General features: G+C 42.4%; 1 protein-coding gene across 1 annotated transcript in view; it reads right to left on the bottom strand.

Moving 5' to 3' along the window:
* Window positions 1-14,152, bottom strand: part of AFG1L (AFG1 like ATPase) — a 481,876-nt gene that overhangs the window by 36,869 nt on the left and 430,855 nt on the right. Inside the window, exon 11 of the mRNA XM_069235452.1 lies at window positions 8,336-8,476. Coding sequence (XP_069091553.1) covers window positions 8,336-8,476 — 141 coding nt within the window. The remainder of the gene's footprint in view (window positions 1-8,335; window positions 8,477-14,152) is intronic.

The raw sequence follows: 14,152 nt of genomic DNA, 5'->3' as shown, positions 1-14,152 counted from the left end.
AGGGGTATCTGAAAACAAACATAGAACAGAAAATAGATTTCACCGAACAGAAATACTATGCACACACCGAGAGTCTAAAGTGAATTCATGCGTTACACGAAGAGTGAAAAAATTAGAGAAAGTAACAAAATTCAAACTAAGACATATGCTAGAAGCGCATATATATTACCGAAACAAGCCTGCATGCAGGCAATTATAAGAAAGGGTGTACAGATACCAATGTGAGCACACCACGTGTAATAAATACCATACCTGAACTGAATGAAATGCACCAACAAGCTTAAGCGCAATCACCTCTTTGTACAAGTATGGCGCATTAAAGAGTAGAAAATAAGAAGTGTCATAACATCTTGCTTCCAAGTGTAACAAATATTGTGATTCCGTTACGAAGCGTGAGAAGCAACCACATTTAACCCAAAGATGTGACATGGTGTCATGCTACCAGTGACTGCACAACCTTGTGTCAAATGATCACAGTGACCAACCCGATGGGATAAAAACAATGTGGTTCAATGCAGAGACTTACGTGCTGAACACCGAAGATTAGAACGCCATGCCAAGTGAACCATATTCCCTCGTGCGCTCTTCCACAATGCAGTGACATCACATTAAATATATCCATATCCACAACCACTCTCCCCATTATAGAACTAAAGGGACATGAACACTGCGCTGCGACCCAGATGTATAATATGGTGAACCGAATGAGTGCTTCATGGTAATGAAACCCGGAGAGCCATTAACATGCGTGTTCATGATCCTCAAGTGCGTCATAGACAAAACTATAACACGATCCCAGCCATACTTTCATAAACACGAGTAAAGATGTAAAAAATATGTTTTTTTTTTATATGTAACATTAACAATGTTCGAATTACTAAAATCCAGGGCAATTAAGAATGACTGCATTTGAGGCACAAAAAATATATAGTAGGCGAAAACATTATCAAAATATGACTACAATAACTGTTGAATAAATGATAATAATAATAATAAAATCATAATCATAAAATGCATGGCTGACTATCAGGATCAAGGAGTAATCAATGTCCAAATGCTAATTTATGACATCAGAAGAAGCAGGCATATTCTAATTTATCATTCACCCACAATGGTTGCATGATGTCTAGACGTTTAATCCAGAACGGGTCTGTTTTCATAAGTCTTTTCTAAATGTCCTCCCCCGCCTCGGGAGATATCAGTTCTAAAACTTGGAATTGTAACTGTGAGATATTATGACCGGCTTCCACCCAATGCATTGCCCCACTTGATGATCTTAATTGATTATGTATGTTGCTTTTATGGTCTGTTACTTGTACTTTGATCTTTCTTTCTGTCCTACCACCATACATTTCACCGCATGAACACTTCAAAGTATACACCACATTTTTAGTATTACAATCTGATGAGTGCTTCAACTGAATAATGTTGCCTTTTCATAAGAGGCATCACAATATTTCCAATTATTACATTATTGCAATGTATACAAGTCAAGCTGTTTTGGGTACCACGATGGTTGGTAACTTTATTTTAAGTTTTAGTTGTTAGGATCTCCTTATATTCCTTGATCTACTGTAAGCAAATAAGAGTTTGTCATTGTACAGGCCTTGAAAGGCAGATTTACTCTGCAGAATTTATAATCTATTATTTATGCTGTTTTTGATAACTTGTGCCTACGTTGAGTATTTAAAACACATACTATTCTGTTATTTTCAGCCTTTGCCATATTTTTTAGCAAACTGTTTTTCTCCTAGTTCTTTACTCTATCCTCTGCTTGATCTAGTATTTACTGAGGGAATCCTCAATTCTTGAATTTTCGTTTAGATACCTCACACGTGACAGAAAGATCATCGGGATCAGATGTAATTCTTTTAAGCCTGATGAATTGTGAACAGTGTAGATGATTTTTCAATGCTGGTCGGTGGAAACTGAGAAAATGTAAACCTAAACTATTGTTCCCGTCAGCTGGTTTTGTATACACACTGGTGTGTATACCTGTAATGGTTAGTTTCACCAGTACATCCAGGAAAGGTATGTGTTGTTTTTGGATCTGATGAGTAAATGTGATAGGTCATTCAGAGTGCTCCATACAGCCATGTTATACTCCAGTGCAGGTGGGTTGCCCTTCTAAATTAGGAAGATGTTGTCTATGAATCTTTTGTATATGATGAGATGTCGCTGCCATTGCTCATCTCGTAACACAAACTCTGATTCACAATTTGCCATAAAGATATTTGCATATGATGGCGCTCCTGAAAATCTCATCGGGTCAATTAATACATAAATAAGTTAAATACATTGAGTTTACGGAGTACACAGATGGAACATTGTGTTTTCATTTGCTTGCTTTAGCCATCTTGTGCCTTCTGCCGGTCTTTGGGCAGTCTGGGCTGGGTGACAGCTGGGCTTTGTGTATTCCCTCTAGACAGTCACACACAAAGGGAAGCAACACACAAAGGGAAGCAAGGTGTGACTGCATGCATCTCCTGGGAGATGGGAGGGAAGGACTGGGCCCAGCCTCACACTTACACCAGAACAGGCTAGGCCTGTACACACACAAAAAGGGCTAATTATACCCGTTAGTGAGTCTTGAGCCAGGGCAGGAAAGGTGGACCTCTGTGCATTTCAAAGGCACAACTAGTAGAAGTACTGGACCCATGACACCAGAACTTTAGTAGACTTCTCAACCTGTGAAGACTGCCAGGAAGAACTGCTGTGCTGCTTAAAGGACTGCTACTCTGCTGGATTCCTGCCTTTCTGGACTCTTGCCTTGCTGAGCGGCCTGTTGTTCCCCTGCCTGGGTGAGAGGGTCTGACCTGTATCAATTGAGCCCAGGGTAACTCCAAGGGCTTGCTGCCTGGCTTCCTGTTTTCTGAAGTCTCAGGGACACAAAAGATTTGCTCCCATCCTGCTACAACCTGTGGACTCTGCCAACTGTGAGCCATGCCCTCCCAAGTGGTGCCAAACCAGTCCTGGGACCTTGGAAATAGGTTTTTCTGGCTGTTCCTGCAAAGAACTACACACTGACCTTGTTGCACCATTTGGAACCGATGCATCACCTTCGCCGTCTATGCTGCATTACCGCTGCTGCGAGAATCGAGGTCACCGCATCACTGTTGATGACAGCGAGCCACTGCTGCATGACTCAGAGCAACGTATTGCTGACTGCATGACACATCGTCCCCTCTGCATGCCCCAGAATCGACGCATCTCCTTCATCCTCCAGATCAACACAGATGCATCCCTTTACTGCTTTCTTCAGCACGGACCCAGAATCTGTTCCTGCAAAGACCCACCCAGACCTTGTTGCGCCGATCGGAACGGACACATCGCCGTCACTGTTGATGCTTAACCACCGCATTGTCAACTAGAGACCCAGTTTCTAGTAACCATGAAATGCAGGGCTAACAGCAGGTAGCAGAGTTACTGACTTCATTGTACTGCACTGGCATGTTAGTTAGTGAATATATTTGTCACTGGTGTTATGGCAGTTTACAGTGCTCGGATGTCAATAATTTTGCTTGTCATTTATTTAATGAAAGACAATCTGAGTTTAAAAACATACTGACATTTCTTCTGTTTTGAGGCCAATATCTTGAGAATAAATTACCAGTGAAATGATCATGGGCCTTGCAGTCAGCTGTTGCAGTTTCCAATGATATCATTATGCTAATTGGTGGTTTTGAAACTTTAAAAACTCTAACACGTTATGGCAGAGATTGTTAAACTGATGCACGGAAAGTGGATCTTATTCAGTACTAAAAGGGAAACAAGAATATTTCTATCATGCACACTTGCTTTCTTGAGACTGACTCAGTGGACCATATTTGAAAGCAAATTGTGTGACAGATGCATATGTTGTATTACTAGGGAACCTTTAAGGATATCTGGGATATGTTTACAAACAACTGTGTATCAAAAACAAAGACGGAGGTCCCCTCTGGGCATATCTGGCACATCTCAGGAACAACTGCTTCTTTTAAGAATCCACATTAGCACGTTGGGGAAGGCCCACTCGAAACAGTAATCAAATGCTTTGTTGGGTAAAATACAAGTTTAAGGAGAAAATCAGGGCATACCTCAGTTAGCTATGGTGCAAAGTAGCAGGATTTTCCTCTGAGAAATATATGTTAATCATTTAAGGAGCAACAAACCAACATTTAAGTCAAGAAACCAAACAAAATGTGCTAAAATATTTACTAAAAATAATACTCTAGTGATTGAAAAGAGCTCAAAGTGAGGAAAATTGAATGAAACAATCAAGAGATATATACATTTTTGAAGAAAAAGTAAAAGAAACACTCCAAAGAAGAATAAAAGGGTCTAACATTTAATTTTTATCTCTGTGAAGTGCCAAGAGTGACGACTTGAGGTCACACTTGTATCAAAGAATGAAAAACAGTTTCCAGCAAACAGTTATTTATCGCACAAGCCGGACCAGTAGGGGCAGTGACAGTCACCTTCCAATCTGGTACATGCGGCTGTTAAACCCAGACGTCTCGCATTGCTGAATACCTTCTTTTTAGCCAATCAGAAAGTTCCCAAAATTCAAGGGACAGCTTCCAGAATACGAGGATACAGAGAGCAGTAGGAGGCAGGTTTAACCACTCTTTTCAGCCAAGGCTCCTGCACAAATCCCAGTTCTCAGTGCGTTGTCTACTGTAAAGGGGGCTTTTTGCACTTTATGTCTCTTGGGCTGACCCAAGAGAAGCACCTAACGTTCTTGGGTACAAAGGGAAAGCCAGTTAGGCCTCAGTCCATACTCACAGGCAGACAGCACGTTTGTTCTTCCCTGAACCTCTCATTTCTGTTGGGTGCTGAAGCTGGGGGCTGGCAAATGTTCTTATTACAGTCACTATTGACTGGTAATAAATATTAACCTTATCCCCAGAGAGTTTCCCTGGTCATCCTTGACCCTGTTTTTTTTTTTTTTTTTTAAACAACATTTTCACTCTGTTTCCTGAAAGACAACCCCAGAAAATATCGATCAGGGGGTCTTTCATGAGCTTAGAGCAGATGGAGGCTTCTCCAGGTTTATTAATTTTGTATAATTGGGGAAATCACGAAGATTATTAGCACAGAATTTGCAACTCCTGATCGCAGTAACTGAAATGGGTGAGCATGGTAAATGACTCACAAACAGTACTGGTGCACCTTTAGCTATTATTGAACTTTTGCTTTTTAAGAATTTTAGTTGAAAGTTGGATCATAGAAGCAACACACAGAGGACAACCCCGTCTCCATTTCTTGTTTCTCCTGACTTTGCTTGCAGGAATATCTAGTGGGAAAACATACAAGATTTTTTCAAAGCAGCCCACTGAAAGGAGTACCTGGTCATCTGCAGGTAGCCGCTGATCAGAAGATTGCATTTTTGGAGAGGCAACATTCAAGGACACTTCTATGATCTGGAAACTGTATTTTTGCCCGATTGGCTGGGCCCTTCAAATGAGGATGACCCCTTGCCCAAATGTGACATATAAGCTGGAGCTTCTCTCCAGCTTGCCGAATAGCCTTTTGCATCTGGACCTACGTGGATCCCTCTCCTGTAGATGCCGCCAGGACATGAAGCTAAGTGCTGCCTGTTTCCTCCTGACTTGAAACAAGAAAGGAGGGCTCTGTTGAAACTCCTTAGTTTGTGCTGCTGCTCCTCCTCATCTTCAATGCTTGGAAGCCTCCTGCCAGCCCATGTGGTCCACAGAAAGAGACACAGCATACAGGACCTATCTTTACCTCACTGCAGAGACCACTGGAAAACTGCCAAACAAAATGGTCTTCACAAGTGCAAGTGAACGGCCTGGCAAGCACCAACGTCTATTATATTTGTCAGTCATTTACACTCACCCAGCTGTTGTTGCAGTGGTCCAGTTCTCTTCTGGCTTTCCCACTAGCCAGATGAAGAGAGGCCTGTATAACCTAAGAGGAGCCATTGGGTTCCGATCTGTTTCTATGTGCAGACAGTGATCTACCTCCCAACATCTGAGACAGACTACTGACCCTGGGTCACTAGGGCTCCAGGGAAGCATATATTGCTACGTTACATGACCAGAACAAATAGCAATAAACCCAGAAGGAAGGGCTACTTTCCTGGACCTAGTAAAAAAAAATTGAACTTTGAGACACTCTTGCCTTCCTCTGTGATTTATCAGGTGCACTGTCTGTTAGACATTTTATCTGTTTCGTTTCTGTATTGTTTCATTAGTTTGAGAACAATACAGTCACAAACAGTATTCACTCATAAAAAAGTAACTATACTTTGGCAGCATGACTGCCAGTCCTCTAGTTTGCAGTGTAGCTGATCACGAATATTGTATTGCATTGTGGTGTGTGTACTTTAAATTATTTCACTGAATATCGTTTCTGTAAAGATGTATGTTCAAGGGTTAACTGGGTGAACCTTAACATGTTAATTGAAACTCTGATACTTTCTTTGTCCTGTACATAGACTTGCCCTATGTTACCTCCCATGTTATGTTATGTGAAATTGTGAAGTGTGTGTGCCTAGCCCTGCCTATGGTAGGTTGGTTAATTGAAAAGCCAAGACTTCATCTTCTTGTGGGACACAATAAGAGAGGATGAGGCTTGTTGACTGAGAGTGGACTGTGAGTTTGTTCCACACGTCAGGAGAAACTCTTCAGGTGCAACTCGAAACAGGCCCTGACTTTTGGTCCACCTGAAGAGTCAAGGAGGAGAAATTTCTATGGCAGAACCAATAAGCAGAGGCCTACTTCTCATGGAAGTTCAGGTATGGACTGGGCTATATGGCAAACAGGCAGTGCCCAATGGGCTGGTCTGACAGGTCAATTTGTGGGCTGGTGTTGGCTGTTTGTGGGTCTATTTTATGGTCTGCTGTGCTGGTTTTTACTGTGAATTTGCTGGATCTTAAAACAAACATTTCCTGTAGCAAACTCAAATCCTTAGTCTTCCATACCTTACAAAACATTTATTCTGCGTGTCTTTATAACGTCAGAACTGTCCCAATTTGCAAACATGTTTTTTTGTAGATTTTTAATTCACTAATGGGGGCCACTTTTATTATGGGGCCCAGGCCTATTTTCTGTCCCAGTTCAACCCTGTGGACCTCAAACATTATCACGTATGGAGAGCTTGATGTGCACCATTTGGTTACCAAAAGCATATATTGTACCACCACCACATGTGATTTAGGCAGATCTGCTAGGAGGCAGTTACGTACCTTAAAAATGTTTCTATGTAAGTGAATTTCATCAAAGGTGCTGCGGAGTGCTCTGACACATCACATTTGTGCAAAGTCTTCTTAAAATGTATGTTTTATTCACAGAACTTTTACATCTTTGCAGTGTCTCCTCATGACTACACATTCTTAACCATGGCGGCCAATAGCCTGTACGCTTCATTTTTGACCCAGGTCACTTGAGTAAATTTCAGGATTGTAAAGTGCATACATTTCAGTAATTAACATAACTGAGAGACAGCTGCGGCCATCTCCAATATTCAAGAATTCAAGCGAAAACATTCTGGAGCAATGCAGCTTCGTTTATAATGAGCTCTTAATTCCCGAACTGCAGTGGAATGACTATTTTTCCACTAAGAACCTCAGATCGCTATTCTGATTTTATTAATTAGGAAATACATTTGACAATCATCATTACAACAGACTTTGGGAGCACTGTGGCCTTGTCTACGCATATTTCTGTCAGGCGATCCTCGTTCTGCTGCTATTCTTAAGGCACAGTATACAACAGCTGCATAGACGGGCGCAAGTATCAACAAACCAGTACATTCCACCACGGTCCTGTACATTTCTCAATAACGCCACCTTTGGTCCCTCTCGGCAACACTGCTCCCCATTTTCGTTTTTAAGCACCCACTTCACATGTTGATTGTGCAACAGTTACATGTTTTGCACTGGTGATGCAATGCTTCTTTGTGGAGTTTAACATTATGCAACTTCCGCTGGCTGTCACGACCAGGAGCAAACTCTATAGATGGGAGACCCTTGGTGGCACTGTGGAATGGCACACAAAACACCAGCTCATCAGAGCACCAACATTGTGTCCCTGACAGAGCAAGCCATAGATGTGCAGGAGATCCTTACTTTAGCAAGTTCACTTGCTTTGGTCAGTAGGCTTAGCATGCAATCCACTTACTGAGCATTCATTATTTATATAGTGGCAATGTATACATACATGTTGTGTTATTAACAGACATCTGGTGGTGTGAATCCACTCTAGTTCAACATACAGCTGGGAATTTGAAATACGTAAATACAACACATTTTTGCAATCAAAAGTCATTCATGTTAAAAATGGCCAACTTGTAAACTCTACGATTTATCTGATTTGCACTGCAACTGTACCTTGTGATCATAAAAAGCGTCAATGAGTGTAATGAAGCGCCGAGCTTGGGTTCTCTTGGCCATGGTGAGCAGAGGGATAGCACGAATAAAAACCGTGTCAAAATTGCTGCACATTTCCAAATAATCACTGGCTCCTACAGCCTGCAACGACAGAATGAGTTTATAAGAAAGAAGTAAGGTTACTTGGTTATTTAGCACCCCCAAACATCCACCGCCAGGCATGGTGTAAGCGTGGCTTCACCACAACTCTAACCCAATCAAAGTTATATGAGCAGCCCGCTTGCCAGCACTCCCAAACAATACAACTCACTAGCGACTATGTGGGTCACAGCTGGCAGAATCCAAATGTCCCATGTGTATACAACAAGCAACCAGGAAGAAGGTAATCTACCCACATTTTACAAGAGGACACTAGAGCTTGGCAAGTGGGGAAATGTGCCATGCTAGAAGGTTCTGGAGGTCACCTTTCAGCCTGATTTGGAGAATATATGTGTGTGTTGGTTTACGCTCACCGACATGTGTCCCGACCATAGGCCCCATTTCTCAAAGGCATCTCCTCATCTAAGTTGAACCTCGATGAACAAATGCTTCCATTTACAAGCGTAAATTCACGTTTTGTATTTACAAAACCTATATTTTTGACCAAAAACGTATTTGCTCAGACGAAAGATCACATCAGGATGTGTTAATGTTTTGTATGCACGTATTCATACCACAGGGCATGATAAGTGTGCTTCAGGGGTCAGCGAGTCTGTAGGTATTCACAAACTCTTGGCAAGCAGATTCACTCCCTGGGCATTATCATTATTTATCAAGGGCCGGGGTAAACCCCTACTGAAAGTGGGATTGGAGAAGTTGCAGCCTTAAGTTTGGTGCAGGTGTAGGTGGTTTCTGCACTTCGGACCAGATGTGAGCAAATATACACAAATATACATTGTCACACACACTGATACTGTGAAAAAGTGTATCTGTTGCATTTACACCCGGCAATTTGCTTTCACATGTGAAAAACGTGGATTTAGCCATAGAAAACTGTCACAGCTTCCAAAGAACGGTCATAGAATTCTCTCTGGATGCAAAAAAAAAAAGAATATATATATATATATATATATATATATATATATATATAAAATGTCACTTACCCAGTGTACATCTGTTTGTGGCATGTTGCGCTGCAAATTCACATGCTGTGCACTGTTCCTCCCATCTAGTGTTGGGCTCGGAGTGTTACAAGTTGTTTTTCTTCTAAGAAGTCTTTTCGAGTCACGGGACCAAGTGACGACTCCTTTTCGGCTCCATTGCGCATGGGCGTCGACTCCATCTTAGATTGTTTTCCCAACAAAGGGTGAGGTAGGAGAGGTGCCCATGCAATGGAGTAGATATGTATGTACATAGTGTGTAGTAAAGTCATATTTATTTACATATTTACAATTTACATGCAACTAAAACGGCTACAGGCTCCCGAGGAGGTGGGAGGGCGCATGTGAATCTGCAGCGCAACATGCCACGAACAGATGTACACTGGGTAAGTGACATTTTCCGTTCAATGGCATGTGTAGCTGCAGATACACATGCTGTGCATAGACTACAAAGCAGTAATCTCCCCAAAAGCGGTGGTCAGCCTGCAGGAGTTGAAGTTGTCGGAAATAATGTTCTTAATACAGCCTGTCCTACTGTGGCTTGTTGTGTTGCTAACACATCTACACAGTAATGCTTAGTAAATGTATGGGGCGTAGACCAGGTGGCTGCCTTACATATTTCTGTCATTGGTATATTACCAAGAAAAGCCATTGTGGCGCCTTTCTTTCTAGTGGAGTGCGCCCTTGGTGTAATGGGTAATTCTCTTTTAGCTTTAAGGTAACAGGTTTGAATGCATTTAACTATCCATCTGGCAATGCCCTGTTTGTGTATAGGGTTACCTGCATGAGGCTTTTGGAAAGCTACGAGCAATTGTTTTGTTTTACGAAATTGTTTTGTTCTGTCAATGTAATACATTAGCGCTCTTTTTATGTCTAATGTATGCAATGCCCTTTCCGCTACTGAGTCTGGTTGTGGAAGGAAGACCGGGAGTTCCACAGTTTGGTTTAGATGGAACGGTGATATGACTTTTGGTAAAAATTAAAGGATTTGTACGGAGAACCACTTTATGTATTTGTATAAAGGGTTCTTGAATAGTAAACTCCTGTATTTCACTAACTCTTCGAAGTGATGTGATGGCTATTAGAAAGGCTACTTTCCAAGTCAAAAATTGGATTTGACAAGAATGCATGGGTTCAAATGGTGGGCCCATGAGTCGTGTTAATACAATATTAAGATTCCACGAAGGTACTGGTGGTGTCCTTGGGGCGTATGATTCTTTTCATTCCTTCCATAAAGGCTTTAATAACTGGAATTCTAAAAAGCAATCTTGTATGTTTAATCTGCAGAAAAGCAGATATTGCAGTGAGATGGATTTTAATGGAAGAGAAAGCTAAATTGGACTTTTGTAAGTGTAGTAAATAACTTACAATGTTTTGTGTGGAGGAGTCTAATGGCATAATTTGATTAGCCTGGCAGTAGCAAACAAACCTTTTTCCGTTTATTAGCGTAACAATGTCTTGTTGTGGGTTTTCTTGCTTGTTTAATGACCTCCATACACTCTTTGGAAAGGTTTAGATATCCAAATTCTAAGACTTCAGGGGCCAGATTGCTAGGTTGAGCGATGATGGATTTGGGTGTCTGATCTGTTGGTTGTGTTGTGTTAACAGATCTGGTCTGTTTGGTAGCTTGATGTTGGGTACTACAGATAGGTCCAACAGTGTGGTGTACCAGGGTTGGCGATCCCACGTTGGTGCGATAAGTATTAGTTTGAGTTTGTTTTGACTCAGTTTGTTGACCAGATAAGGAATGAGCGGGAGAGGGGGAAAAGCGTAAGCAAATATCCCTGACCAGCTGATCCATAGAGCATTGCCCTTGGACTGAGGGTGTGGGTATCTGGAAGCGAAGTTTTGACATTTCTTTTGTTGCAAACAGATCTATGTTTGGTGTCCCCCAGCGGTGGAAGTGATGTTGTAGAATCTGGGGATGTATTTCCCACTCGTGAGTTTGCTGGTGATCTCGACTGAGATTGCCTAACTGATTGTGAATGCCTGGTATATATTGTGCTATTAGGCGAATGTTGTTGTGGATTGCCCAATGCCAATTTTTTTGTGCTAAGAGACACAGCTGTGACAAGTATGTCCCCTCCTGTTTGTTTAGATAATACATTGTTGTCATATTGTCTGTTTTGACAAGAATGTGTTTGTGGGCTAGAAGGGGTTGAAAGGCTTTTAGTTCTAGAAAGACTGCTAACAGTTCTAACTGATTTATGTACAGTTGTTTTTGCTGATTGTCCCACTGACTTTGTATGCTGTGATTGTTGAGGTGTGCTCCCTACCCAATAATGGATGCGTCTGTTGTGAACGGCGTGAGGCACTGGGTCTTGAAAAGGCCGCCCCTTGTTTAAATTTACAGGGTTCCACCATTTAAGCGAAGAGTGTGTTTGGCGGTCTATCAACAGTAGCTCTTGGAGTTGACCCTGTGCCTGCGTCCATTGTTTTGCTAGGCACTGTTGTAAGGGCCGCATGTGTAGCCTTGCGTTTGGGACAATAGCTATGCATGAGGACATCATGCCTAGCAGTTTCATCACAAACCTGACCGTGTAGTGTTGGTTTGGTTGCATGCTTGATATTATATTTTGAAATGACTGAACTCTTTGTGTACTTGGAGTGGCAGTTGCTCTTTGTGTGTTGAGTGTTGCTCCCAAGTATTGTATTTGGGATGGTTGTAAACGCGATTTTTGGTAATTTATAGAAAACCCTAGTTTGTGTAGAGTATCTATTACGTATTGCGTGTGAACGTGACATTGCCGTTGAGTGTTGGCTTTTATTAGCCAATCGTCCAGATATGGGAATACGTGCATGTGATGTCTTCTTATGTGAGCTGCTACTACAGCTAGGCATTTTGTAAATACCCTGGGGGCTGTTGTTATTCCGAACGGCAACACTTTGAATTGGTAATGTTTGCCTTGTATTACAAACCTGAGGTATTTCCTGTGAGATTGATGGATGGGTATGTGAAAATACGCATCCTTGAGATCCAGTGTTGTCATGTATTCCACTTGTTTTTAGTAAGGGGACTATGTCCTGAAGTGTTACCATGTGGAAATGATCTGAAATGAAGAGATTCAGTGTTCTGAGATCTAAGATAGGCCTTAACGTTTTGTCTTTTTTTGGGATAAGGAAATGCAGGGAGTAAACGCCTGTTCCTTTCTGGTGATAGGGTACTAGCTCTATGGCTTGTTTTGCTAGCAGTGCTTGGACCTCTATTTGTAATAGGTCTAAGTGTTGTTGAGACATTTTGTGCGGTTTTGGGGGAACATCTGGAGGGAATGTTGTGAACTCTATGCAGTAACCATGTTGGATAATTGATAGGACCACGTGTCTGTGGTAATGTGTGTCCAATTGTGGTTGTATTTGGTTAATCTCCCCCCCACCAGTGATATGTGTTGGGTAAGTGTGACTGCTTGCTTGGGCCTGGCTTGAAAGGCTGGAATTTCCCTCTTCCTCTTGGGAACTGTGCTCTGTAGGAACCACAAAACCCCCCTCTCTGGTACTGAGACTGGTAGGTGGGTTTTGTTTGGGAGGTGGATGGTTCTGATGGCTGTTGTCTAAACCCTCCCCTAAACTGTGGTTTCCTAAATGTTCCTCTGTATTATGCGGAGTAGAGCGCGCCCATGGCTTTGGCCGTGTCCGTGTCTTTTTTCATTTTTTCAATTGCAGTATCTACTTCCAGCCCGAACAGCTGTTGATTAAACGGCATATTCAATACCGCCTGTTGTATCTCTGGTTTAAACCCAGAACTTCGCAGCCATGCATGCCTTCTAATTGTTACTGCTGTATTGACAGTCCGTGCCGCTGTATCAGCAGAGTCTAGGGCAGACCGGATTTGGTTGTTTGATATGGCCTGTCCTTCTTCGACCACTTGTTGGGCACGTTTTTGGTGTTCTCTGGGCAAATGCTGGATGATGTCTTGCATCTCGTCCCAGTGCGCCCTGTCGTAGCAGGCAAGTAGGGCTTGTGAGTTGGCAATTCGCCACTGATTGGCTGCTTGCAATGCCACTCTTTTCCCTGCTGCGTCCAATTTTCAACTTTCCTTATCAGGGGGTGGGGCATCTCCAGATGATTGTGAAATTTCCCGTTTCCTTGCAGCCCTCACAACCACTGAGTCCGGAGGGAGCTGTTGAGTAATAAACACTGGGTCTGACGGGGGAGGTTTATATTTCTTTTCGACCCTTGCCGTGATGAATCTCCCTTTTACGGGTTCTTGGAAGACCTGTTGTGCGTGTTTAAGAATGCCTGGTAACATTGATAAACTTTGGTATGATACACGCGTGGATGCCAGAGTGTTAAACAGGAAGTCATCCTCCACCGGTTCCGAGTGCATTGTTACGTTGTGGAATGTTGCTGCTCTGGCCAGTACCTGCGTGTAGGACGTACTGTCCTCTGGCAGTGAAGGTTTTGTTGGATAACACTCTGGGCTGTTGTCCGATATAGGTGGGTCGTATAGATCCCAGCGGGTCCGCATCATCTGGAGTCATCCCAGTATGTGTGGGTGACTGTGCCATTGGTGCACCCACTGGTGACAACTGTGGTGAATGCAGTGGGGATGTTTGTGGTGAGAAATGTGGTGGTAGTGCATTTTCTCTAACCACTTTGGCTTTTGGTTGCATCTCAGTCTTCTGAAAAGCCAGTTTTCTTTTTGACTTGAGCGGAGGGATGGTTTGTATCTTCCCTGTGT

Source organism: Pleurodeles waltl, chromosome 5 (genome assembly GCF_031143425.1).
Source record: "Pleurodeles waltl isolate 20211129_DDA chromosome 5, aPleWal1.hap1.20221129, whole genome shotgun sequence".
NCBI lineage: Eukaryota > Metazoa > Chordata > Amphibia > Caudata > Salamandridae > Pleurodeles > Pleurodeles waltl.
This window is presented reverse-complemented; position numbering and strand designations above follow the sequence as displayed.